Source organism: Elephas maximus, chromosome 18 (genome assembly GCF_024166365.1).
Source record: "Elephas maximus indicus isolate mEleMax1 chromosome 18, mEleMax1 primary haplotype, whole genome shotgun sequence".
In the NCBI taxonomy this organism is placed as follows: domain Eukaryota; kingdom Metazoa; phylum Chordata; class Mammalia; order Proboscidea; family Elephantidae; genus Elephas; species Elephas maximus.
In genome coordinates this window covers 14531008-14558472 of record NC_064836.1, presented here as the reverse complement: position 1 = coordinate 14558472, position 27465 = coordinate 14531008, and the positions used below count along the sequence as shown (strand labels likewise).

The window sequence follows — 27465 nt, the reverse complement described above, 5'->3', positions numbered from 1 at the left end:
AGCCGTGCAGGTCTAGGGGGGGTGGGGAAGCTGGAGGAGTCTGAGGCCAAGGCACGGTGTACGCCATCTAAGGGCACTAAATCCTTACGCCCCTGTGGCTACCTGGGCTGCTGGCAAAGCTCTCTGGCCCTGTTTTTACCCCTCCCAAAGCCATATGACCCTATAAGTATATACAAGTCCACTAGGTGCCCCTCAGCTACTGGGCACCTGTTTCCACAGAGCTCTTTGAAGCCCCTTAGAAAATGCCTTTTAGTCCATCTGGCATACCACCTCAGGAACCTCTTGGCAACCTCCCGCATGCCCAGGATGAAGCTTGGGTTAGGGCTGACTCAGAAATAGGGTACCACATCTGTGCCAGAGAACACAGGTGAGAGAGTACTGCCATCCCTCTGACTCGGGCCCAGCTGGCAGTCACATTTTGGGACCAGGAGGCGAAAAGAGGTTCCTGTATAGCTGGGGAAGGGACCACAGGAGTAAAGCATTCTTGGCGATATTGGGCTCCTGTAGTCAGGTACACGCTGGATGGCTCTGGGGACTGAGAAAAGCAGTTGTAAACAGAATGCCTGGGGTGAGCCCTCCCTCTTACTGGCTGTGTGACTTCAGTCACTTCCTCAAGGAGCAGGGGCTACAGTAGATGTGTCCCCAAGACTCTTCCTTGCTAAAGACTTTGATTCTAAGACTCTCCCTCCAGTCCTGATTTCACCTAACCTAGACCATGACCAGCAGCTGTCAAAACTTTCTTCAGTGATCCCTAAAAAAGAAAGGAGCCCCTTAGTCCTTCCAAGGCCAGTCATTCCAGGGTCTTACTGCAGAAGTTCTTTCTGATGTCTAACCCCAGTCTCACCTGTTGTTACTTTACCAAAAAAGAGAAAGAATTCCCTTCCCCCGCAAACCGAACACATAGCTGGTTGGACGATGGAACGAGCCCAAGAGCTCGGCACTGAGGTCTGGAGGGCCATGAGAAGAGTGGGCTCCCAATCCGCTCTCACTTCCCGTCTTCAGAGATGGTCCTCCCACTCCCCGGCACCATCTTTACCCTTTGATGCCCTGAATAACCGTAGAGTCACTTGACCTTCCTGGGTCCTGAGACCTGGATCCTGAGAGCTGCCCTCCGCTGATACACATCTGCACTGTGAGAGCAACAAGGACTAAGTAACCACGGCAAGGGCAAAGGGCCTTGAAGGCAGAGCCTGGTGTGCGCAGACCCTGAAGCGGTGTTTGCAGGCTGTGTCCCTGGTCCTCAAGGCACGTATTGGTCACTAAGCTGGGTGGTAAAGGACTTGTTTGTGGCTGCTGTCCCTTGCTGACTTTGGGGCTGCCTTTGGGGCTGCCAAGCTGGCAAAACTAGCCTGGTGTGTGTCAGAGGGAAAGCCAGGGTAAGGTTAGTGATCACAGCTAGAGGGAGCCAAACTTCTACTCCCCTGGCCCATCCCAGCAGAGAAGAAAACCAGAGGCCTCTTGGGCAGGAAGGGACTCTGAAAAGCCATCCAGTCTGGTTTTCCCCTTTCAAGCCAGCTCGCGTACAAGCCACCGCGACAAGAGGCTGTTCCGTCCTAAACGCCTACATAGCCTCAAGCCACCTATGGTCGTATTACTCCTTAACCAGTCATCTAAGGGACGTCATGCTGCAGCGTCATCTGTGTCAGTATCGTCCTACACCCCCCAAACCACTGCTCCCCGCACAGGGGTTAGCTTTTCCTGGGGCTTGTTTTCCTGGTTAAAACCCTTTCCCAGCAAGTTGCCTTCCTTTCCATTTGTACTGGACCTCATTAAACCAAAAAACCAAACTCGCTGCCGTTGAGTGGATTTGACTCCTATCGACCGTGTAGACAGAGGAGAGCCGCCCCATAGGGTCTCCGAGACTGTGACCTTTACGGAAGATGCCGCATCTTCCTCCCATGAAGTGGCTGGTGGGTTCGAACGACCAACCTTTCGGTTAGCAGTCAAGTGCTTGACCACTGTTCCCTGGGCCTCACTAGAACTAAAATATTGAGTCATGAGTATCTTTTATATTTGCTTCAAGCAAGCTGAGGGGCTGCATCCTCCAGCTACACTGGTTAGGATCTGTGCCAATTTACTTTATCCTTCTGGGCCCAGCACCAAGATACCTGACCCTTGCCTCCCCACCACAACCCTGAATGAGGAAAGAACCAGCTTACCCTTGGAAGGACACCTCTTTCTCCCAGCACTCCCTTCCTGATGGAGAGCTGGGCACAGACCAAATCACAACCAACAGGGCCTGGAGGGAGGCTGGGCCATGTTGGGTCCCTGTCATGGCAGAAGGGTCGCATAGCTGAGCCCTCCGAGGCTTGCATGTAGGGGGTGGGCATGGGAGCAGGATTTGGCCGTCCTGGCTCCAGGGAGGCAGTCCTGGCCTGGGGTGCTGGGTGGTGGTAGGGAGTAGAGATATGAGCAGATGTTTAAACAAAATACTGTAGTGGTAAACATTTAACATAAACCTGCCCAGCAAAAGAGAGCAGGAGGTGGAAGTTTACAAAACTGTAACAAAATTGAGCTCTGCCTGTAAAGGACAGCACACAGGCTCAGGGAGTCCCCAAGTGTCTGTGCCCATGGATGCCTGCTTTGTGCTGCCACACATGAAGGGCCACCTGTCAGCAGTGGCTTGGGGCATCCCTGTCCTTGCTTTGGCCTCTTTTCTTGGAGCAAGGGGTGGGAGCTTCAAGCCAGCACTGCGATTGAGGTCATAGCACAGCCAGGCTGAGAAGACAGAACAGGCTGGATGTCTCCCGGAGTCTGCTTGCACCTTGGGCTAGGAACAGCCACTGCTGAGCCCCACGGTCAACAACCTGGACATCTTGAAGCAGAGTTTTCACACCCTACTGCCCTGACTGCCTTCTTAACCAGTCCAGAGCTGCTCAGCTCTGCCCCCTTGGAGCAGCTTGTGCCCCCCTTCCTCTGCACGGTCAGGGAGCCTTGACCCAGAAGGTAGGAGACTCAAGCTCTTATTCCAGCTCCATCACTTACAGCCTGTGTGACCTTGGGAAGTCCCTAACCCTCTCTGGACCTTCGTTTCCTCATCTGTAAAGTGAGGGGCTTGGACAAGTTGAGCTCTAAGGACTCTTGCACTCGGAGGTTTTGTAACTGTAATATACTCGGAGTGCAAGATAGCGTGTCCCATTTATTAACCCCTGTCCTTCTGGGGAAACACAAAGGGACCACCCTGTCAAAAGAGCAGTCCCAGGGCACTCCCGGGGAGCAGTCAGAACCACAGCTTGGCTCAGAAGACTTCTGATTCCAAAACAAAGAACGAATGCTCCCATTACTCTCCCAGGCTTGTCAGTGGTGCTGGAGCAGGGTCCTGGGGCCTGAGGGATGAGGAGTGACCACAGGCCGGTGGGGGGAGCTGGAGGTGGTCTCCTGTCCCCCCACATGCTGCCCAAACCCTGGGAGGGCCTGTGAGGATGGGTCTTGGAGTGGGGAAACCTCCCCAAGACAGCCCTTTTAGTCATCCAGTCACGTGTAGTGGCTTCTGTCACTCTGGAGGTGACAGGGTCAGGTTGGCAGTGTTGGCTGAGAGCAACTTCACCTGGATTGTGACTGTGTCCCAGGCCCAGGCTGATGCCCTTTCCCAGGAGTATCAGCCTCTCAGCCCTTTTCAGCTCCTGTCCCCACCCCCAAGCCTGGAGTATCATCCCCTGGCTGCAGACATCAGGGCCCTGGTTCTCAGCTGCCCAGGTGGTACCAGGGGCCTCTGTGGAGTCATCAAGGACAATGCCAGGGTCCAGCTGGGCCACCCCACAAGAGGAGAAGGTAGGAGAGCCCTTGGTCCCAGGGTTTGTCTCATTTCTTCAGTCCACTCATGTTCCTGTCGGGCCCAGGACTCTTCTCTGAGGGGCAGGGTCCAGAAGGGATCCCAGAGTGCCATATCTGCTGATCTAAAGATCATGTTAAAAAACCCCCTTCTTCCCACAGGTCTGTTCCTTCCTTCCATCCAGGTGCCCTAGAGGGCCCAGGCGTAGAGTCCGGTATTACCATGGAAGTTACTGCCTGTTGCCTCTCAATTTACGGAAAACAATCCTCGCGTGGGTTCTATCCTGAGGCAGAATTTGGAACATCTTACCTCCTACAAAAAGGGCACTGTTTAAAGTAGGTATTTAAAAGCAACCACTCTTGGGCACAGTGTTGGGCCACCTTGGTGTCTGGAAGGGGCCGGGGCCAGCTGGCGGTGTCCCTCAGAGGTGGGCGTCCAGCTGTGGCAGAGAGGGAGGGGGGTCGAGATCAGAGCTCCAGGTAGCTAAGGACGATCAGCATTGTCATGGAGTGGGAGAGGATGGCACCAGGATATGCTGCTGGACGGACTCCTGAGTTCTCCACCATCATGCTTGTTCCTGAAATCAGCAGGCAGAAATGTGCAGTTGCAGCCAGCTGGACCACCCCACCCACCTCTGGATAGGATCAAGGTCTTTCCTAAGGAGACACATAGAGGGCCAGTGTCAGGATGGGGAGTGTAGATGGCTGGGTGGTCTTTTCAGCCCTAAAGCATTTTGTGGGACCCTCAGCCTTCCCTGCGCCTTGTAAAAGGAGCACCCTAACTTCCCTGGCCTTCGGGGATGCTTTGTGGGGGGAGGCAATGACGGGGTAATTCCAGGACTGCTCTGTAAGTGGGTACTGCCTGTCTTCTTCATTCGCCTTTGTGTTTGGCCGAGTTGGGATTGGCATCTCGGTGGACCCTGATACTCCTGGGGATTGGGTGAGGGAGAGGCAGCACCTCCATTCCTCACGATGTGGACTTCTGCCGGGATCCCGTCGCCTCCGGGCCCTGTGGTCCGAATCTGCACCAGGGCATGGCCAAAGTCTTCAGGTACTGCAATTTCTATCCAGTTCTTGTTGGTGAGATGGAGTGTGGGCGTCGGGTGTAAGTCATTCTGGTACAGCATCTGTAGGAAGGGGTTAGCCAGTTGGAGATTTCTTATACCAGGGTTGATCATTCTCTCCTCCCCAGCTCCAGTCACTGGGAGGGGCCCAACGGTTTCCAAGGCCCTCCCACTCACCCATCCTTCTGTCTCCACGGCCCAGGACTAAGCTTTTGAACAAGCTCTTCATTTGGGGGAGGAAAGCTCGTAAGCAGCTAACTCTTTATGCGGAGTCCTTAGGCTAGGAGGACCTCTAAGGCTTTACCCCTGCCTTTCCACAGTGATACTATCTGCCCCCCCCCCCTTTTTTCTGTTTACTGTGCTTTAAGTGAAAGTTTACAAATCAAGTCAGTCTGTCATACAAAAACTTATAAACAACTTGCTATGTAACTCCTAGCTGCACTCCCCCTAACGAGATGGCACATTCCTTCTCCCCACCTTGTATTCCCTGTGTCCATTCAGCCAGCTTCTGACCCCCTCTGCCCTCTCATCTCCTTTCCAGACAGGAGCTGCCCACATAGTCTCATGTGTCTACTTGAGCCAAGAAGCTCACTCTTCATCAGTGTCATTTTCTATCCCATAGTCCAGTCCAATCCCTGTCTGAAGAGTTGGCTTTGGGAATGGTTCCAGTCTTGGGCTAACAGAAGGTCTGGGGACCATGACCTCTAGGGTCTTTCTAGCCTTGGTCAGACCATTAAGTCTGGTCTTTCTACCAGAATTTGGAGTCTGCATCCCACTGCTCTTCTTCTCCCTCAGGGGTTCTCTGTTGTGTTCCCTGTCAGGGCAGTCTTCGGTGGTAGCCGGGCACCATCTAGTTCTTCTGGTCTCAGTCTGATGGAGTCTCTGGTTTATGTGGCCCATTCTGTCTCTTGGGCTCATGTTTCCCTTGTATCTTTGGTGTTCTTCTTTCTCCTTTGCCCCAGGTGGGTTGAGACCAATTAATTGATGCATCTTAGGTGGCCGCTTGCTGGCTTTTGAGACCCCAGACACCACTTACCAAAGTGGGATATCTGCCCCCTTTTTGGTCTCTACTACAATCTACCCGGAGAACCACTGGCGTATTTCCTGCCTCTCACAATCACAAATTGTTGCTGACATCTAACTTAGATCCTTCTTAATATAAGTTGCAGCTCCCTTGTGTTGTTGTTAGCTGCCATCAAATCAGTAGCTACTCATGGTGAGCCCATGTGTGCAGAGTAGGACTGTGCTGTACAGGGTTTTCAATGGCTGTAATTCTTCAGAAGCAGATTGCCAGGCCTGTCTTCTGAGTCACCTCTGGGTGGGTCCCAACTGCCAGCCTTTTCAGCGCTTAACCATTTGTGCCACCCAGGGAAGCCCTTGAATCTACTGGAAAGGCAGATAAGTTGTTCCTCACCATTTGATGCCTGGTTGGTCCCTTCCTCACCTTATAGCCAGTGACTGCAGACTCGTTCCGCAGAGAGACCACCGGGTCCCACTTAATGCTAAGACTGGAGCTTGAGAAAGTCCAGGAGATGTTGCCAGGAGGTCGCTGTGGAGCTGCCAGGGAGGTGGAGAGTTGGGGAGACTTGATGATGTTTCCCCACTCCACCCCGCCCCCTGCTCTTTAGCCAGCCCTTTTCTGGAGGTCTGCCTATAGCAGTTATACTCTGTCACCACTGTATGAGAAACAAGCCCCATGCAAAGCCAAGAGAGAGAGGCGCTTCAGAGGCCATGCGTTCCGCTAGGCTGGCTGCCATGTTTCTGTCCGGCCCAGGGCTTGTGGGCTGGAGCTTTTGTCTTATCAGCCCCACCCCCCTACTCTACCCCAGGTAGATGGACTCACGGGGCTTCATGGTCATGGCACTGTCAGAAGGGCTGGCAGGCCCAGTGCCGGCCCGGTTGTAGGCCCGCACAGTCACGTGGTACTTGGTGTTGGGGTGCAGGCCGGTGACTCGGGCACTGGTGTCCAGCCCTGCAGTTCTCACTCGGTCAGCGGCTGCTTCTTTGTCCCCAGCTTTCCAGTAGCGGATCTGAAGGGGGGCAGGGGTGCCCTAGCATCCAGGATCAGGCCCAGGACCTCAGGGCTACCTGACCCAGGCCCTGGACACTAACATACTGCCCTCTCCTCCTCACCCTGGCCCTTGTGACTCGGTCATGGGTCTCAGAGCCTGGACACTAAGCTGTGCATTTCAGAGAACAGACCCAAGTCAGTGGTGGTCACTTTTGTCTTCTGGGTGCTCAGCAGAGTGCCCTGCCCAAGGAAGATGCTTAATACGTGGACTAAATGAGGGCATGGGTGGGTGATGAGTCGGGGTGTACACAGACTCCTCCTAGCAGCGGCCTGCCAGAGCCCACTCCCATTTAATTATATCAGGGACTAACCATGGGGATTCTGCTAAGGACTTCTTGTCGTTGTTATTAGCTGCCATCAAGTTGGGCCCTAACTATGGCAACCCTATGCACAACGGAATGAAAACTGCCCAGTCCTGTGTCATTCCCGTGATTGCATATTGGACCACTGTGATCCACAGGATTTTAATTGGCTGACTTTAGGAAGTGGTTGCCAGGCCTTTCTTCCTAGCCCATTTTAGTCTGGAAACCCCACTGAAACCCGTTCAGTGTCATAGCAACATGCACGTCTCCACTGACTGACATGACTCAGTGTGCGTGAGCTGCACTGGACCAGAGCTGAAGAAGTCACCACAGCAGCGTGAAGTGCCTATCTGTACTTGCAAGGTAGCCCTCCAACCCCTAACGAGCTTATGATGGCTGCTCAGTAAATGCAAACCCATTTTTTAATAGCAATCATGATATTAAGGCTTAATATCATGGGCATGTTAAGGTCAGCGAAAAAGAGGAAGATCTTCAATGAGATGGACTGACACAGTGGCTACAGCAGTGGGCCCAGCATAGCAACGATTGTGAGGATGGCGCAGGACCAGGCAGTGTTTCATTCTGTTGTACATAGGGTCACCGTGAGTTGGAACCGACTCGACAGCACCTAACAGCAACAACATTTAAAATCAAGGGCAGAGTTTGGATTTCTCTCTTCACTGTGTCTTGCCTCAGCTGTTGTGCAGAGCTCGCTTACTGGAATGGAATTTACAATATCACCAGTACACCCAGCCTGATGAGTCTCCCTCAGACAATGACAGTTCGGACTAATGTTCTTTCCTTCTCTTACTCTCATTTGTGTTCCATCTGCTCCACAGGTACCTACGTGTAGAGTCATCCATGGGCCTAGAGCTAGGTCACTGACTGCTGGGCCCAGAGTTCTCCCAGGACTGGAAGATCAGCTGGCCCATGTTCCCTGTGCCCTCCAGGGGTGCCAGGCTGAATCCTGGGGCAACAGCAGCCACAGGGAGGGCTCCCCAGCAGAGGTGGGAAGGAGTCTCTCAGGCCATGCCCCTTCCAGAGCCTGCTCCTCCCCACTTGGGCTCCGCTGCTTCCAATGGTGGCCTTGAGCCAATGCTTCCTGTGCGGCCATCTATGTCAGACATAGAGGGCGGGGGGCGCTCAGTCTGTATCCACAGTGCTGCCTAGACTGGGTCCTCTCTGCCAAGTCAGCGAGTGGATGATTGCAGGGGGAGTGACTTGTCAGGGGGTGTTCCTAGCTGTGCATTGCCCCCACCTGGCCTTGAAGCCAGCACCCTCCTTCCCCAGGCCCAGGGGTCAGTGCTCACCTCATACCCCAGGAGGACACCATTCATGTCCCGCTGCACTGGTTCCCACGTCACATTCATCTCCGAGGATGAGATTCCGTTGGCCCAGACCTTGGCAGGGGCCAGCCTGGGCTCTGGGGACCAGAAAAGAATGAGTTTGGTCTCCCACGGCCTCCCTGTGCCCTACAGATCAGCCCCAACCTGAGAGCATCCTTGCTAGGGTTTTAGAGTAGAGCCCAGGACACCCCCAGAGCCCATTTTCTGACCCTCGGCCTTCCCCAGAGAACCTCCCTCTTCAGCCCTGACCAGGGAGAAAAAGGGGGGAGGGGTTGCAGAAATGAGGCTAATGGCCTAGGGCCCAGGTGTTCACTTAACCTCCTCCAATGGTATTGAGTGGGGTCTGGAGTAGCATTCTCCACAAGCCCCACCTCAGGGACCGTAGCTCACTGAGGGAGCATCTCCTGTATGCTAATCACTGTCTTGTTTAATTTTATTCTCACTACAGCCCTGAGCCCTGGCGGCACAGTGGTTAAGAGCTTGGCTGCTAACCAAAAGGTCCCCAGTTCTTTGCTCTGATGGGGATCACAATAGAGGGTCCCAGACAGAGCTGGAGAAAATGAACAAAATTCTAACTCAAAGACCAGTCTTGCTGGCCTGACAGACTGGAGAAACCCTGAGAGTATGGCCCCCGGACACCTTTTCAACTCAGTAGTGAGGCCACTCCTGAGGTTCACCCTTGAGCCAAAGATTGGACAGACCCATGGAACAAAACAAGACTAAAGGGGCACACCAGCCCAGAGGCAGGGACTGGAATGCAGGAGGGAACAGGAAAGCTGGTAATAGGGAATCTAGGATTGAGAAGGGAGAGTGTTGACATGTCATGGGGTTGTTAACCAGTGTCATAAAACAGTGTGTGTACTATTTAATGAGAAACTAGTTTGTTCTGTAAACCTTCATGTAGAATGCAATTAAAAAAAAGAGTCAGTGGTTGGAATCCACCAGTGGCTCCTTGAAACCTCATGGGGCAGTTCTACTCTGTCCTATAGAGTTGCTGTGAGGCAGGTCGACTCCATGGCAATGGGTTTGGCTTAGTTTACAGCCTGTGAGAGAACTGTTATCCTCATTTTATGGAGAGGGGAAACAGGCTCAGAAGGGTTGAGTAACTTGCCCAGGGTAACACAGCTAGTAAGTGGCAGAGCTGGACCGTGCCAGGGGCAGCCCACCTTCCTCAGCCGAGTACACGAGCGCAGTGAGGCTCTCGGGCCCCTCTCCGCGGCGGTTGTAGCTGCGGATCTTGACCTGAAAGGGCGTGTAGGGCCGAACGCTCTCGTTGCTGTAGACGAAGTGCCTGGCGTCGGCGCCGGGCACCCGGGCGGTCTGCCAGCTAGCGCTGCCCTGCCTGCGGAAGGACAGCAGGTAGCCGAAGCCGTCTCCGTTCTGGTACTCCCGCGACATGGGCTGAGGGGCAAGAGCGTGGCATGGTTGTGGGGCCGTGGGCGCGCTTCCCTGCCCATCCTCTGGCTCCACCCAACCTTCACGAGAGGGACAGCCTGAGCCTCCTGGGCTAGCAGCCGGGACGCAGGGCCGGGGAGGGGAAGAGGACATAGTCAGCCCCTGAGTCGGTACGGGGCAGCAGCTCTATTTAGACCCTTTCTACTCCAGCCCGGAGACCAGTGTGTGGGGGTGGCGGGGAGGGCAGGACTCGCCCCCCAGAGAATCGGAGGCACATTCTGCTTCTGTCCTGGGCAGCTTACCGTCCAGTTGATGATGAGTTCTCCCGGGGCTCCACCTCCTCCGCTGAGCCCTGAGGGGGCCACCGAGGGGGCTGTGAGGGGACAAGGTACACAGATGTGGCTTGTTAATGCGCAACGAAGCAACAAAAATGCTGAGCCCGTGTCTGTAAAACATCCTGCAACATTAGATGTTCCATAAAAGATCATTTTCCTCTTCTCTCCTGTTGGCTTAAACTAAACAGATCAATTCTTGTTTGCTTTAAATTAAATGGGATAAATAACCCAGAACTGCAGTTAATACAAAAGGCATTTCTTTGGCGATTCCAGGGTATTTTATTATTATTTTTCTTTTCGTGGCAGATTTAATTTCCTAGTTGTCTCTAGTATTAAACAAGGCTGATATTAAAAGAAGAATGTATTTTATCAGCATGCACCACTTAGAAGGGGGTGGCTTGGCTGAGGGTCAAAATATTTCAGCAGAGTATCTAGCAATTGGAGACTTTTCACTTGGTTCTGATGGTGATAACTTAAAAAATTTGCCCTAACACATTGCCCATTTGATGCTATGAGGTGGGAGTTATTACTTCCAGGTAGAAAGACTCAGGCCCAGAGCAGTTATGTGACTTGCCCAAGGTCACACAGCTAATAAGTGGCACAGCCAAAATTTGAACTCAGTTCTTCTTATTTCAAAGTCCACCATCTTTCCTCTGCATCCCAGTTTTCTTTAGCCCATCAACTCCTGGGATGCTAGAATGAAGGAGACCCCTGGCCACCCACATTTGGCTCTGAAAGAAGTTTAGGGTCTATCAAAGGAAGTGCTCTCCTGGAATTCCTTATTTAGTAGAGGTACCCGCTGAAGATGCTCCGTGATTCCAAAAAGAGTGTGGAGAGTCAGCTGGGAGCATATAGGGAAACACGTCTCAGGGAGACCAGAAAGCAGACCCTCACTGTACATCCACTGAGCAGGCAGTGGGGCAGGTTGGCTGGGTGGGAGGAGGGGAGGCAGAGTCCTGATTTTGTGCTGCAGCCCCTCCCAGGACCCCAGGGCTTTTATTTCTGGCCTTCCCCGAAGGCTCCAGGGCCACGGCAGCCACAGGGAGGGCTCCACTGCAGAGTGGACAGGGTACTCTCAGCAGGTGCTGACCAGGGCCTATGGCTGTCTGCTCTCTCCTCCCTTCCTTCCCGGCTCAGGCTCTGAGGGTGGTGGGCAGATACTGATCCTGTTAGGGCTAAGGAAGCAGGACTTGCAAACACTGGCTGCTTCCCTACCCGCCTGCACAACTTATACACACACACCTTCCTCATTAACTGATGTCAGCAGTTGAAGCCTTCCCAGGAGGTCATCTGCCCACCACCCATGATCCTGGGTTTGAGTCCACACTCTGCCAGTGTGACCCTTCCCGTCTCCAAACCTTGGTTTTTCCATTAAAAAAAAAAAATTAAACCTTTTATTTTGAGATAATTGTAGATTCATATGCAATTGTAAGGTTGGCCCATTTTTGAAATGAGGGCTTTGGACTGGCTGGTCCTCCTATCCCTGACAGGCATCATGCGGTGCCGTGGCCCTGGTCCTGCCTGGTGCTCCTCTCCCATGTGTATGTCGGAGAGTCCGAGGCCGCTGGGAGAGCAGGGCTGTAACTCAGAGTTGGCTTGCTGCTTGCCTGGGCTCCTTTTAAGGAGGACCAGGGGCACTGCCCTGATGTTAGTTCACTTTGGGAGACCCGTGACTCTCACCAGCTTCCTTGGTCCGGATTTTGCTGGAAGGCCCGCTGGGCTCGCCGGTGCCCAGGATGTTGCTGGCTACGACCCGGAACTCATAGTCCATCCAGGGCGTGAGGCCCAGCACCTGGGCGGTCTCGGCGTTGCCCTCGATGTTGGCAGGATCTGCAAGGCAGCGGGAGTGGAGACTTTAAGTCCACCTCACAGCACTTGTGTATCGGTCTGGATACAGAGGGCGGGGCCTGGGCCTGAGTCTCCCCTTTGTACCCAGTGCTCACCACAGTGCCTGCCACGTGCTTCAGAAATGATGGAAACACTAGCGTTTTGGGGCAGCAGCACGAGGCTCCCTGCCTTGGCACCTTAGCTGGGCACACCCTCCCTGCACTAATATTCTTCTTGCCCCTGGAATAGACTCACAATCCTTCAAGAGTGCAGACTGGGCGCCTCCTCCCCCACTCTCCTCCCTCCTGGTCTGGGAGCTCCCAACAGGCAGAGGGCCTATGCTTGTCCTCTGTGGAGCTGCAGGCTCAGCACTCCCTCTCCTGTCCACCACCACCTCCCCATCAGCACCTACGAGGGCAGGGCCTCACACTTACTGGTCCGAACGTGCTTCCACTTCCCTGCCGGTGGAGTTCGAGCTTGCAGGGTGTACTTGGCAACGGGGCTGTGGTTGTCAAAGCCACGGCTCCAGCTGAGCTGGACAGTGGTGTCACTGATGTCCCTCACCACCACACCTCCCGGGGGACCTGGTGGACCTGCATCAAGAGGTCCGACACACACTGGGTCAGAATTGGGGAGCTTCAGATTTGAGCCAACCTCTTCCAGGCCCGGCTAGAGCTGGTGCGGTATGAAGAGGGGGCAGCAGAGGGCACAGTGAACCCCCCCCAGGCGGGAGGGCAAGGAATGAGGCAGGGAGTTGGTGACTGTGGGGTTGTGTGGTGGGAGGGATGTGTTCAGACCCCTGGTCTCAAGGCAGGAGGGGCTCACGGAAGCCCTCAAATAGATGTGTGGGTAGATTTCCCAGGACTAGTCTTTGAAAAAAGATGACAGCCTCGGAAACTGTATGGGGCAGTTCTGCTCTGTCACAGAGGGTCACTATGAGTAGGAATCGGCAGTGGTTTTTCAGTCTTTGAAAACTTCTGGCCTTAGCACGGCACTCTGGTTTGGGGGATCTGTTTTAAAAAGTGAGTTTTTAAAAGTTTCCCTTTGAAGGAATAATCTCATTTAGAACCCGCAAAGAACCATGTCCAGCTCAATGGACTTCTGCCAGAAACCCCGACAGCTTGCAGGGAGGGGAGGGCAGGGGTGGAAGGGCAGGATAGTTCAGTTGGTGCTCTCAGGAAGTCTGGGGTGGGGGTGGAGGTGGGAACCCCCATCACCTCGGACCAGGACCGTGGCCTCCTTGGATGCGCTGTCCACCACCGTCTGGGCTACACACGTGTACTTCCCACCGTGGCGCAGCTGGGCGTTCAGGATGGTCAGATCCCCGACTGTCTCCTTCTGCACAGGGCAGAAAGCAAGGAGGGGGAGGTCAGGGAGAGCAGCCCTGGCTGGTGCAGTAAGCTGTGAGACAGAGCTTGGGAGTCCCTGCTCCATTAGGCCCACAGGCTCCTCAGCATCTCAGTTTTCTTGTCTATTCAATGGTAGGAATCAGCTACTCCCCCACTTCGTACCCCTGGGGGCTAAACAGCAGAATTTGTTGTGGAAGACAATCACCGATTGTCCAAGTTAATAATGTCATCTGTGAGACAGCAAAAACAGCCATGGGGAGGGAGTCTTGCGGGGCTCCTGGGATCCCAGGTTTGCCCCTCACCCTCTCCTAGCTTTATGGCCGTCGGGTGGCATCTGGGGAACGGGCTGCCTAAGCGAGGTTATTAACCCAAGGCTGCGCTCCCTGTGCATGGCCTGAGGGAATGAAAGGGCTTCAGGAACCCTGAAGGTGGTGGTGTTTACGGATGTCTTGGGTTCCCTGTCTATCCAGGATGAGGGTGGAGCCCTGAGGGCCCAGCTCACCACACTGGCCCTCTGGTAGTGACCCCTGGGCTTATCAAAGTCGATGGGGAAGTCATCCAGGGTCCAGGTGAAGGTGAGGTCCATGGTGGGGTCATGGGAGGCGTGGCACTGCAGGGTCAGGTTATCCCCCAGGTTGATGTCAGCACTTGAGGGGGCTAGAGTAATCTTGGTTGCATCTGCCAAGAAACACGAGGACCCTGGGTGGATGGGAGGTAACAGGCCAGGCAGGTGCAGAAGGACAGGTGAGAGGTTGTGTCCTCAGCCCCAGGGAAGGAAAGAGGCAGTGTGGTGACAGGTGTCCTGATGCCTCAGCAGTCCCATGCATGTGTGAGAGGGGGCAAGACTAGATTCTAGATCGTGGCCCCAAGCAAAACTGGATCCTGGAGTGGCTTCAGAACTAAACTGGGAGGAATATGGGGACACAAGAGCAGGGCCACGAGGAGAGATGACAGCCAGCCTGTGGTGGCTGAGCCCTTACCTCGTACAGAAAGGGTGCCGGTGCTGTTGGCTTTGCCCATGGAATTCTCAGCAAAGCAGGTATATTTGCCTTCATCTGACCGACTGATGTTTCTTATGATCAGGGTGCCATCTGGAGTCACAGTCACTCTGCAGTGAGGCCAAAGCAGACCTGTAGTTACGGGAAGGGGACTTGCCTCCAAGGGGAATGAGGACGGGCAGGAGCCATTCGCGGTGGGCTGGGGTGGTACCTGCTGCTGTTGACCAAAATCTCAGTGCCTTTGCTCCAGAGCACCACGGCCTTTGGAGCTGCTCGGGGCTGGCATGGGATAATGACCTCTCCCCCCCGGGCCGCGGGAATCAGACGCCTTACGGGATTCAGCCTGAAATCTGGGGCCAGTGCTGGAAGGAAAGGGGAAGCCCACAGTCACCCGTGGGAGAAGAACGGTACCAGGCACCCTTGGTTACGTACTTCACCTGGCCATGCACTAAGCACTTTACATACGCTGGGGGCCAGCCAAGAGAGACTCCCAGCAGCACTGCTTCCAGAGTGCACCCAGAATCCAGCCCCTCTCACCACCACTAGCCCCCCGCCATTGCTCTGGTCCAGGCCACTGGGTTTCCTGCCTGGACTATTGAAAACCCCTCACTGGCCTTCCTGTTTGGGTGCTTCCTGCCTACACTCTCTTTTTCTACCCAGCAGCCAGGATGATCTTTTTAAGAACATAAATCAGGCCATGTCACTCTGCACTTTCAAACTCTCCAGTAGCTTCCTTCTGAGCTTGGAATGAAGTCCAGCTCCTCACAGCAGCTCAAAAGTCAGTACCCGTAATTGGGAAAAGGACGGGGGTGATGGCTGCACATGATGAGCACAATCAGTGTCACGGAATTGAATGTGTAGAAGCTGTTGACTTGGCACATGTCTTGTTACGCATACTTCTCCCACACAGACAAGTCAGTCCTCCACCTCTGATCACACCTCGATGCCTTCTCCCTCCCTCATTATGTTGCAGTCACCTGGGCCTTTTTTTTTTTTTTTACTTTGAACATGCCAAGCTTTTCCCAGACTCAGGACCTTTGCACTTGCTATACATTTTGTCTGTAAGCCCCCCAGATCTTATGGCTTGCTCCTTCTTAACCCTCAGGTCACATCCCTGACCCGCTCCATTTAACCAACCCACCCTCTACCCCGCATTACTGTATGTCCTTTACGCAGTGTGGCTGTCTGAAATTATCTGATTTGATTTTGTGTTTATTTGTCTATGTCCCTCCACTGGGTTGTAAACTACTTGAAGGCCGAGACCTTATCTATCAAGTTAACTCTTTAGGAAGTGTTGAATAATATTGGCTGAATGGATAAATGAACAAATCTTAGCTAAGCCTAAGTATAACTTATGAGGTAGGGATCATTAAGTCCATTTTACAGATGAAAAAACTGAGGCTCAGCGAGCTCAAGTCATGCAACTAAGAATACTAACACCAACCGACAATTACTGGGCACCTGTGTGGTGCAAACGGTTTGTGCCTGACTACTAACCGAAAAGTTGGTGGTTTGAGCCCATCCAGCAGTGTCGTGAAAGAAAGGACTGGTTATCTGCTTCCATAAAGATTACAGCCAAGAAAACTCTGTGGAGCAGTTCTACTTTATAACATGTGGAGTGGCTGTGAGTCCAACTTGACGGCAACGAGAGTTTTTTTTTTTTTCCTGGTTATGTGATGGGCAGGTCTTTTACACTTTACCTTGATCATATTTTTGGAAACCCTGGTGACATAGTGGTTGAGAGCTGTGGTTGCTAACTGAAAGTTCAGCAGTTCAAATCCATCCGGCGCCCCTTGGAAACCGAATGGGGCAGTTCTACTCTGCCCTATAGGGTCGCTGTAAGTCAGAATTGACTCTACAGCAACAGGATTGGTTTTTGATCCTATTTAATCTTCACAACGCCCCTGTGAAGTTAGCCCTACTACTGCCCACATTTTATAAACCCAGAAATGGAGACAGAAAGAGGCTAAGTAATTGGCCAAAGGTGACAGAGTTGAAAGGGTTCAAACACAGACTAACGGATTTGGTTTTAAATGACTTTTGCCAATTTTTTCTCCCAACAGCAAACATTTACTCTGTGGCAGACAGGAACAAGTCAGAGACCCTGTCCCCCAAGCACGCACAGCCTAGCGTTTCACTTCCTTTCTCAAATTCCTAAGTTCTCCGATTTGGAAAGCTAAGGAAAACTGTGTGTGTGTGTGCCTGTGCATGTGTGTGGGCATGCGTGTGTGCGTGTGCGTGCATGTGTGTGCGTGTGCGTGCGCGAATGGGTTTGTGCGTAGAAAGCTGGCTGTGCTGCAGCTCAGAACTCCTAAAGCCAGCTGTGTCCCCCCAGGGAAGTTCCCTGGCCATTCTGGGCCTTTACCTTGCACGGCCAGCTCGGCACTGGCATAGATGGTGCCATGCTTGTTCTCAGCCACACACTGGTACATGCCAGAGTCCTCCAGGCTCAGCTTGGAGAAGCGCAGGTCTCCAGCCGACACCTCCAGCCGGCTCTGTGAGAGAGCCCAGCCCAGGGCAGGGCAGGGTGGGGGGTCAGGACCACTGTACGACCACGATGGAGGTGCCGGCGGGGGCGGGCACCTTGGAGACTCTAAGCTGCCAGCTCCCTCAAGGAGAAGTGGAGGTGGGTTCCTGTGTCCAGTTCTATCTCAGGGCCTCCTGGAATCCCAGGTGGGAGTCCTGGGAGGGACCTCCCTGCACTCAGGAGACTAAAGCCAGGGGGTGTGGTCATCCACTTAGGACCACAGGCGAGTCTTGGCTGGACCCTCTGACCCTGCAGTCAGGACTCCATCCACTGGGCTGCCTTGACCAGTCTGTGGCCATGTGACTCTAGAGTAGAAAGAAGCAGCTAGAACCAGCCTCTGGGACCCTAACTGGCCCAGAGGAGCTGCCATTGGAGGGGTAGGGGCTGGGCTGAGGAACCAGGTGAGCACACAGGGAGGTGGTGTGTGGGAAGAAGCCCCAGGTCTCCTACCTGGGAGACCAGAGGCTCCCCATTCCGCAGCCAGCGCACTGTGGGCCGGGGCTTGCCTGCAGCCGCGCAGCCCCACCACAGGTTGGAGCCGATGTCGGCCTCCGTGTCCGAGATCACCTTGAGCCATTCCGGCTGAGCTGTGTGGGACAAGGGAGAGAAAGCCTTCGGATGAACTGAGAGGGGCCTCCAAGCTCATTAAATACGAGCTAACTGCAGGGCTGCAGTACTTGTACTGGACAGCAGAGGGCGCTGCCAACATCCCGGGATGGTGAGGACAAAGGAGCGAGGGGGAAGGAAGAAGCAGGTACAAGAAAGTTGGCACTTTGTGGCTGTTTTAGCAACTTAAATCATTCTAACGCCTTCCATGTGCTCTTTCTGGAGCCTCTGCCAGAGCTCCGAGCTGGCCACAGCACCGGTCTCTTCCCCCCACACAGTGCAACCCTGGAGTAAGAGGCCTCAGCAGGGACCTTCCAGTGCCTCCTTGACTTTTGGGTCTGTCTTCTCAGGGCCAAACATGAAAGCAGAGGGACGGGTGTCCCAAGCTCCGTACCCTGCACAATGATGCGGCCCTGGACGGTGTCTCGGCCCTTGGAGTTCTCTGCCTCGCACTCATAGGTGCCCTCATCCTCAAAGCTGACGCTGGGGATCTGCAGGGTGGGCTCAGCTGTGGCCCACTGTGGGGACAAGGAGCCGTCCACTTTGCGCCACTTGATCCGGGGTACGGGGCTGGCAGGGGAGACAAAGTCAGAAAGGGTAGCTGAGCAGGGCGTTCTCCCCTGTGCCTGCTCTTCCTTGCACCCAGACCCTCAGCCCTCCTGAGCTGCTGGGCAGGTGGGCGTGTGGAGGAGGACAAGGGCAGCCTGGGTTGCAGGGGACAGAGGTAGGGGCAAGGAAGGCAGGATGGCTCAGGGCACTGGCAGGGAACGGGCGAGGGGCAGGGCTCCCCTGTCCTATCCTGTTCCTGCAACCATTGTGAAGCCAGTGAAGACGATCTCCTGATTGACCACCGTGCCCCTTCTGGGTCTGTCCCCCTCAGCGGTCACCTGGGACCTGGGTCTTTACTGACCCCTTTTCCTCTCCCCCAACAGGGTCTTGCCTCTGCTCCCCAAAGGGCTCTAGTATTAGCCATCTGTATGCTAAAATGAACTGAGGCATCACTGGGTTGTAAAGGCTTAATATGTTACCCTTCTGTGTGCTTTTAATATGGATTTTCTGGAAGCCCAATACCTTTCCACAAAGCACACGACAACAGGGTAATGGAAGGAGATATTTGAGGGAAGAGGGGATCAAAGTACAGATCACACTCATTCATTCAACAAACATTTATGGAGCACCTGCTGTTTGTTTAGCCCTGTTCTGGGAACTCCTTTCCTGGATGAACCAGATAGATCTTACTTTCTGTTATAATTTTTAAAAAGCTAACTGCTAGCATTCATAGAGCACTTACTGACTGCTGGGCAGTGTTCTAAGCATGTGACACACAATAGCTCATCTAACCCTCACAGTGACTCTGTGAGGTGGGTATTGTTATTCCCATTTTACAGATAGGAAACTGAGGCTCAGAGAGGTCAAGTGGCTGACCCAAGGTCTCATGGCCAAGTCAGTGACCAAGCAGGGTTAGTGTCCATGCATGGTGCTGGTCTGTACCTGCCCGGGGTGAGTTGTGCGAGCCTGGGAAGCGTTGCCGGGAGGACCAAGTGACCCCAAATGTGTAAGGCCCCTGGCATGTGTGATGTCTGATGGGAGAGTTAGTGTGCAGTGAGGGGTGGTGGCCCCCCGCTGCGACGTGGGCACTCTGCTAGGCCCTGCCTGCCCTCGCTCTGGGGTCATCTGGGCCCCTGAGACTCTGTGCCCTGGCCAGGTCCCCTCCCTCCTCCGCCACTCACTTCCCAAAGGCGAAGCACTCCAGGGTGACCTGCTGCCCCACCAGCGCATAGGTCTCTGCTGGGAACCGGGCCTTGATGTTGGGCACAAAGAGCCGGGGATCTGGGGAGAGAGGGGTTTGCACAGCAGACGCAAACAGCTCCAGGGCAGGTGCTCCAGTGTGTGGGATCCCAGCCCCCTTCAGAGGAGACTGTCTGGACAGCTGAGTGGAGTCTCACAAGATTCCCTTTCCCCTAGGGGGCCTGGGGCCAGGGTCTGAGGCCTGGCAGTGGGGCCTGAGGAGGGGATGGTAACTGGTCTTCACAATCTCCTAGAGGTATTCCCAGCTGCTGACCCTCTTGGCTCCCCCCTGCCCACCATGCCCGATCCTGACCTTCAGCGGCCAGGTTGAGCTGTGCGAACTTGCTGAAGACACTCTTGGTGGAGAAGTCCATGTGGCTGGTGGCCAGGCAGGAGTAGTTGCCCAGGTCCGAGGCATTGGTTCGGGCAATGTACAGGTTCCCTGTGGTCTGGGACACGAAGTGACGCCCATCCGTCGGGATGAAGTTGGGGAACTCATTGAGGAGCCAGCGGTAGGACAAGCCTAGGATGTGCGGAGTTTGAGGAGACCAGAGGGTGCTGGGCTCACGGACCAGCACTGGGTGGGACCCCAACACCCAGTGGGAATCTGTGGGCCCTGTCCCTGAGAGCCCCCTGTCCCCTCCGGGAGCTCCATTCTGATAGCGGCACCCAGCTCCTGTCCCCAAGGACCTCCCAATGTGATGTAGGAGATACGGCCCTGGTCCTCAGGGATCTCTCAGTGCAGGTGGAAGTAAAGCTTATAGCAAGGAAATGATAGGTGCAGAAAGGAAACACAGAAGTCACTGAAAGATGGGGACCCAGAGATGAGTGCTTCCACGGGTCACTTGCCACCTTTTATTCCATACCTCTACTGCTGAAGGTCTAGAAGCCCTTCCTGGGCCCCCTAACCTTGGCCCAGGGCTCCCACTCACCTGGGTAGTGGGCAGGTGGGTTACAGGGCAGCATCACCCCCCAGCCTTCGTGGGTTTTCACTGGGTCTCGCTCCTCTTTGGAGAATTCCTGCAGAACTGGAGGTGGACATCGGGGGCTCAGGCACTGTCCCCCAAACTTGGGAGCCCCCTCCCCAGCTCATCCTCCATGGCAAAGTAACCACCGGGGCATGTCTTGTGGGATCAGGGAAGCCTGTCTTGAGGGCATCACCTGTCCTTTCTGGGCATTCTCTCCCAGCATTCCCCCCGCCCCTTGCCCAGTGTCCTGGTGTCCCATGGGTCTCACAGCCAAAGCGGAGGACGGCCTCCCTGCTGACGACAGTGCCGACTGGGTTAGAGGCCAGGCACTGGTAAACGCCGGCATCCTGGGCCTTGGTGGGGTTCATGATGACCAGGTTGCCCCCCACCAGCTGGTGACGGGAACCTGGCTCCAGCTTTATCTCGGTGCCGTTCATCTTCCACCTGCAGCAGGGAGCAGAGGGCGGAAACTGAGTCCTGCCCACCTGGACCCAGCCCTGCACCAGGGCAGATGTGAGAAAAAACTGTGTGGTTACCCAGGGCCTCCCAGCGCCCACCACGGGGGGGGTCTCACCTATAGGTGGCCGGGGGGCTGGCCCGGGCGCCACATGCCAGTGTGACCTTCTCCTCTGTAGACTCCTCTGGGAAGAGCAGACCGAGGGGCTGGTCTTCAAAGACAGGCCCAAAGGTGGCCGGGGATCCCTGGGCGGAGCTCCAAGCTGCAGGTCAGGGACACCACCAGAGGCCTCAGGACCTGGGACTGGCCGGAGCCTGGCCTCTAGGGCAGAGCCATCAATAGAACTTTCTGCGATGATGGAAACACTGTTTTCTGCACTGTCCGATATGGCAGCCACAATCCACATCTGGCCATTGAGCACTTGACACGTGGCTAGTGTGGCTGAGGAACTGAGCTCTGTATTTTATTTAATTTTAAGTAAGTTAAATATAGATTTTTTAAACTAATTTTTTGTTGTTGTTGAGAATATACACAGCAGAACACAACCAAGTCAATAATTTCTATATATACAAATAAACAGAAATTTAAATAGAGTGGACAGGCCCCATCTGGTCAAGTTAGTTCAGTCAGTCGTCTCTCCTACACATGGGTATGGAGCAACTGCTGTATACCTGGCACTGGGCCAGAGACTGGGTTGCAGAAATGAATGACACAGTCCCTCTTCCATAAGGAGCTTGTAGTCCATGCAGACAGTCAATGCTGAGATAGTGGTTTAGGGCCAGGATGTTGGGGGCTGTTGGAGCGGAAGCAATGGACACTGCGTGGGGACAGTCAGGGAGGGACTCATGGAGGAGATGATCTGAGGGTTTGAGATGGGCCTTGCAAGATGCATGAGATGTCACCAGGCCAGAAAGGTGGAGGGAGAATGTGTGTACCTTCTGGGGCAGCCTGGCTCCATGGAAGTTGCTTGGGGCTTTGGGGCTAGGCTGGGCCTCTTGCTAGCTGTGTGACTTTGGGCAAGTTACAGAATGCTTCTGAGCCTCAGTGTGTTCACCTGTGAAACGGTAAGACTAATATGAACTCAGCTCCCAGGTCTGTGGGAGGATGTCCCAGAACAATGGCTGTGAGGCGCCTGAGGAGGAATGTGCTCAGCTAGTGTCTGCGGGACCCACGCGTGGTGTGGGCGGAGATCAGGGAAGGAGCAAGGCTTGTTGGATGGTGGACAGTTCCCTTTTTATGAAATTCTCGTGTGACGATTCCAGGAAGAGAGGCCCAGAAAAGGGAGTGGCTTTCCCGTGGTCACACAGTGTCTGCGGTACTGACAAGTTTAGGCCGTGGGCTCCTGACTTTGTGGAACACACGGGTATCCCACCCACACAGGGATTTCTCTGCCTCCACGACCACTGTCCTGCCTCACGGGGCAGGGGCAAAGGACGCAGAAGCACAGAGGGGCGGTGCTTCTCCTCTGCCTTTCCACAGGGGTGGGGCGGCTCTGATTGTAGACTGGTGGGCCTAGTGCCTGGCCTGGTGGTATCACTTGGGAGCCAGATCTCCCCTAATTGGCTCCTACCCCTCAGCACAGCTGACTTCGGCCCCTCCTTGGTGGGTCATGGGGGGAGGGATCCCCATTAACCAATTAGTGCCTGTTCTCCCCAACCATCTAGCTGTCAGCTCGGAGTGGGGCTTGGGGCCCCCATGCTGCAGCTGAGGCCCTGGCCCCCTGGGAGTGGGGGCAGCTGTTTAGTAGCTCTCAGAATAAGGAAGGAGCAGGGCTCCCAGAACTGGCCTGGTGCAGGCCCCCCCACCCTCTCCCCCCCACCCACCACTATCCCTCATCGCCGCCCCAGGCCTCAGAGATGCACGGTGGCTGATGCATCATCTTGGCTGGAGAGCCCAGCTTAATCCCAAATTAATGATGGTGGCAGAGAGTAGGCATCCTTGCCCCAGCTGGGACTGCTGGGAGGAGAGGGGAGGAGGGGGTTCCAAGGCAGCCAGGCTGCTCGGAACCACCTTGTACAATACCAGCTTCTGGGAACTCTGTCTGGGTGGTGGGGGTGGTGGAGTGGGCTCAAGGCACACTGATGGCTGTGAGGCTGGCTTTCTTCCTGAGAAAAGTTTCTCCTCTGCACTCAGCCTTAGCACACCCAAATATCCACAGACATACCCTTCCACACCTTGCTCACAAGCCCTTCTTACATGTGCTCACAACCACACGTGCATACGTGCATACATGTATATGTGTGTACCTCTCTGAGCTACTCGCATACCAGGCTAAAGACACACACACATTGGTCCCATACTCGCCCATGCTCACACAGCTCCAATGCCCTTCTATGCTCACTTGGTGTGTATCCATGAATCCACTATAACGGAAATAAAGCAGCTGCTTTCCAGTGGAATCTGACCCATGGCGACCCCATGTGTGCTGGAGTAGAACTGTGCTCCTAGGGCTTTCAATGACTGAGTTTTGGAAGTAGATCTCCAGGCCTTTCTTCTGAGGCAACTCTGGATGGGTGCTGTTTATTGAGTGCTCACTGTTTACCAGGTACCATGCTCCCTATTTCCTTCTCGTAAACACTGTATAAGGAGGGCGCTACTGGTTTCTTATCTTAGGAGCGTGGAAACCGTGACTTAGAAAGGTGAAAGAACTTACCCCAGATCACACAGCCACGAAGAGCAGATCTGGGGATTTGAACCAGGGCCAGTCTCACCCCCCAGCCAGCATCCTTAACCACAGTGTCCCAGACTTTTGGCCTCAGTCTCCCATCATCAGGGGCCCTCTCCCATCCTAGAGGCACTGAGTCAGAAGCTACCACAGTGAGGCCCAGGACTCCACATTTTTACAAATGCCTCATGGGGACTCCGCAGGGCAGCTGGGGTGGAGAGCCACCGCACTGTGCCATCAGCCTGCTATGCGTTAGTTGTTGTCGAGTTGATTCACGGCAGCCCCATGTGTGCAGAGTAGATCTGCTACATAGGGTTTTCGTGGCTGATGTTTTGCAAGCGGATGGATAAGCCTTTCTTCCAAAATGCCTGTGTGTGGATTCAGACCTCCAACCTTTTGGTTAGCAGCTGAGCACGTTAACCGTTTGCACGACTCTGGGAGTCCCATCATGTCCTAAGTCAAGAGGCAGCTGGGAAACACCCCTGACCTGGAGAGTGGGAGGAGTCAGCCAGCACTCCCATGCCCAGCTACCTGCCCCTGGACCCAGCGGGCTGGAAGGAGCTGTTCCCTGGGGAGCCAGGTCTCAGACCCTGCTGCCTCTGAGCCCAGGCTGCACGGAGCAGGAGACACCCACCCCAGAGAGGGCGGGGAAGAACTTTCCAGGCTTCTCCGCATCCCCGTCACTCAGGGACAGCTCAGTGCTTGAACCACAGCATCCGAGGCAGGGGCTATGGGAACCCAGGGTCCTTAGACCCAGAGGGGCAGGAAGGCAGCTGCCAAGGAGCGGGGACTTGGCCAGATGCTTCCCAGAGGTTCAGAGAAACAAGCATGGAAAACCCTATAGCTTATTCCCACCCGCCCATGGAAGGTGCCTCAGCCCTTGGCTTTCCTTGCTAACCTGCCCTGGGGTTGCGGCGTTGGATTCCAGCACCACAAAACCAGCCATTGAAAACCCTCTGGAGCACAGTTCTACTTTGACACACAGGGAATTTCCATGAGTCAGAATCAACTCGTCAACAGCTGGTTTTGGGAACATAATGAGGCCTCTGAAAGTGTGCCAGTGGCTCCTTCCCTGGGGGGAAAAGAACCTAAAAATTTGCTGGCTGCGGCCTTGTGAAGGCAGGGGGTGGGAAGAGAAGGGGAGGTGGAGATGGAGGCTAGGACCCCAGAAGGACTATGGAGGATGGGTACTCCTTCCCCCACAGAGATCTTAAGGAGGAAAGGAATGCCTGTTGATCTGGGCTGGGGGTCTGGGCAGAGGGCCAAGCAGTGGTTCCAGCAGGCCCGTCAGAAGAGGAGCAGGTGGGCTAGAGACCCCCCTCCAGCTAGAGGACATGCTTGTCCTCCAGCCTTTCCCGCCCGGTGCTCTTTCCAGAGTCCAGCTAGCCAGGGCCTCACCAGCTTCTTCCCAACTCGCTCCCTCCCCCTTCTGCCAGCCTCCCTTCTCCCTAGGGTAAGACAGTTACCTGGGTCCCTCTGCCTTTGCCTGGGCCTCCCCTGCTTTGCCTCATCTCTTCCCAGGTCTCATTCCACTATGTCTGTTTGCCAAGCTGTGAGCGTTGCCTTGAGGAATCCTTACAGAGTCCTGCAGTCTTTGTCCCTGTCTCCTCGTGTCAGGCCCCTAGAACACACTGCTCAGTAGAACCTTCTGCCATGAGGGAAATTCCCCACAGCCTGTACTGTCCAATATGGCTACAGAGCACTGGAGATGGTCTAGTTCCTAGTGCAACTGAGGAGCTAAAGTTTTCATTTTAATTTATTGGCTCCCCTATTGGACAGTGCAGCATTAGAGGCTACAACTCTGGACTGATGTTATGGAGATCTGGTTGTGCCTGAGGTTGCTGGGTGGTGCAGTTTGCACTTGACTACTAACCTAAAGGTTGGCGATTCAAACCCACCCAATGGCACCGCAGAAGAAAGATCTGGTGATCTGCTGCCGTAAAGAAAACCCTATGGAGCAGTTCTACTGTGTAACTCGGGGGGTCGCCATGAGTTGGAATCAACTCAATGGCAACAGGTTTGGATTTTTGGTTTGGTTGTGCCTAGTCTTGCTGCGTGACCCAGGGCAAGCTACTCACCCTCTCTGGGTCATTCTTTCTTCACCTATAATATGGGGAAGACTCATCCCCTCTCCTTCTAACCTCAGAGAATCACAAATGGGAGCCTTTTAGGGAGGAAATATAGATGGTACAGCAATGCAGGCTGTTATTTCTGTAGTCATCGTCACAGTAACAGCACTGATACAACGACACAATTGTCCCTGCTGGGCTTCAGCTCCAGAGAGATGTACCCTCTTACCTGCAGAGGAGAGAAGGGCTGCAGCAGCCAGCAGCAGCAGGGGTGGCTTCCTCCTGGTGGGTGTCCCCATGGTGGGCATCCTAGGCAGAGTTGGGGAGCTGACGAGAGGAGCCTGAGTCCAGCGCAGGTCTCTGGCTGGAGGCGGAGAAGGACCTAGGGAGGTAGGAGGATGAGAGCTCTGAGCGGAGGCCCTCCCTTCCAGCTCCAGGCACATCTGGGTCGGCAAAGCTTTTACTTGGGCCCATGGAGGGTAGGGTGGGGGTAGGGGGAGGTGGGGGCGGCTGGAATTGCTCCAGCACTAATCCTCCTCCCAGCCCCAGGGGAAGGGGCTTGGCTATTACCAAGACGCTCTTCCCTGGGCTGAGTGCCTCCTACTGGCCCCCACCACCCCACTCCAGCCAGCGGGGTGCTGCTCAGGAAGTGAAAGCAGTGGCTAATTGGGAGGGGGGGACCCACCTGCCCACGAGTCCTCATTCTGGTAATAGCTCTTGCCGCCTGGGTGTACAGGAGAACAACGCCAGGGCCGGGGTTCAAGAGCTAGTAACATCTTCCTGCAGCAACTGGGGCAGACTTCCCCCTCCCCACCTCCCCACCTCCCCACCTCCCCAGCTGCTTGCGGCGGGTGGAGGGGGTTTGGGTAATAGGCCCTTCTGGGAGCTGCATTAAGTCTCTCAGAACCAGCTTTGTTTTCCTAGCAGTGAGGGGGGTCTCCCTGTTTCATCCACACCCTCTCACCTGATCCCCAGGTAAGAGAGTTATATACTTAGAAGGGTGAAGCCGTGACCTTGGCCCCATTAGTTCCCGACCAGATGGACTGATGGCTAGTGGGCCTAGACAGGCCTTCTGGGCTGAAGGAGTTAATGTCGCTTCCGCAGGAGCCTCCCTCTGCCCAGGGATGAGCAGACACTTGTTTACGGGGAGCCATGCCCTGGTGGGCGCTAAGAGCAAGTGGGAGACCGGCCCATTGGTCTGAAAAACAGGGTCTCCTCTTGAGAGGTGAGGGCAGGGACAGATGACCCAACAAGCAAGGTACGCATGGGCTTATTTGTGCTTACTTACTAATCTGTAGGGCAGTTTCACCTGTTTTTCACATTTTTGAAACCAATGCGAAATTGTGCACTACAGATTAGTAAGTAAACACAATCAAGGTTGTGCGTACCTTGCTTACTGTAAGCCTTGTGCACCTTAAAAAAAAACTGCTATGAGTCGGAATCAACTCAACATGGCAACGGATTTTTTTGGTTTTAGCAGGGCTCAGGGCCACCCTTGCCCCCCACTCCCCACCTCCAGGTTGACTTCTGAGCCCTGGGAGGAGTGCGGAATCTTAGGGCCTGGTTTTGGTTGAGCGAGCCTGGGTCTCTGGGCTCCTGCCAGCTTCCCATCAAAGCTGGGGCTTCTCTGCCCTGCCTGCTTCTTTGCAGACACCTAAGAGCAGGGAGACCACCCACCACCTGTCAGTTTGTCATACTGGGGTGGCTTGTGTGTTGCTGGGATGCTGGAAGCTATGCCACCTGTATTTCAAATACCAGCAGGACCACCCATGGCGGACAGGTTTCAGTGGAGCTGACAGACTAGGAAGAAAGACCTGGTGATCTGCTTCTGAAAATTAGCCAATGAAAACCTTTTGGATCACGAGAGAGTGTTGTCCGATATCGTGCTGGAAGATGAGCCCCCTCGGGTTGGAAGGCACTCAAGATA

General features: G+C 54.6%; 1 protein-coding gene across 1 annotated transcript; it reads right to left on the bottom strand.

Moving 5' to 3' along the window:
- Positions 1-1084: 1084 nt before the first annotated feature.
- On the bottom strand, positions 1085-25846 carry CNTN2 (contactin 2). The gene is made up of 22 exons (XM_049858162.1): positions 25768-25846; positions 20922-21066; positions 20616-20791; positions 20312-20407; positions 19693-19902; positions 19322-19421; positions 17986-18161; positions 17436-17572; positions 16824-16953; positions 14670-14820; positions 14441-14568; positions 13963-14138; positions 13329-13449; positions 12546-12704; positions 11965-12114; positions 10252-10322; positions 9721-9955; positions 8519-8631; positions 6679-6865; positions 6280-6392; positions 4730-4898; positions 1085-4349 (listed from the first exon to the last, which is right to left on the bottom strand). The coding sequence occupies exons 1-22, from the start codon at positions 25844-25846 to the stop codon at positions 4240-4242; spliced, it is 3132 nt and encodes a 1043-aa protein (XP_049714119.1). The 3' UTR covers positions 1085-4239.
- Between the last annotated feature and the right edge of the window lie 1619 nt (positions 25847-27465).

Excerpts from the sequence above, each read along its gene's own strand:
- CNTN2 (XM_049858162.1), bottom strand. The coding sequence starts at position 25,846 with ATGCCCACCATGGGGACACCCACCAGGAGGAAGCCACCCCTGCTGCTG. Across the intron at positions 20,792-20,921 it reads AGCCCCCCGGCCACCTATAG|GTGGAAGATGAACGGCACCG; the intron begins GTGAGACCCCCC and ends TCCCTGCTGCAG. Across the intron at positions 12,705-13,328 it reads GGCCACGGTCCTGGTCCGAG|GTCCACCAGGTCCCCCGGGA; the intron begins GTGATGGGGGTT and ends CTCTTGATGCAG.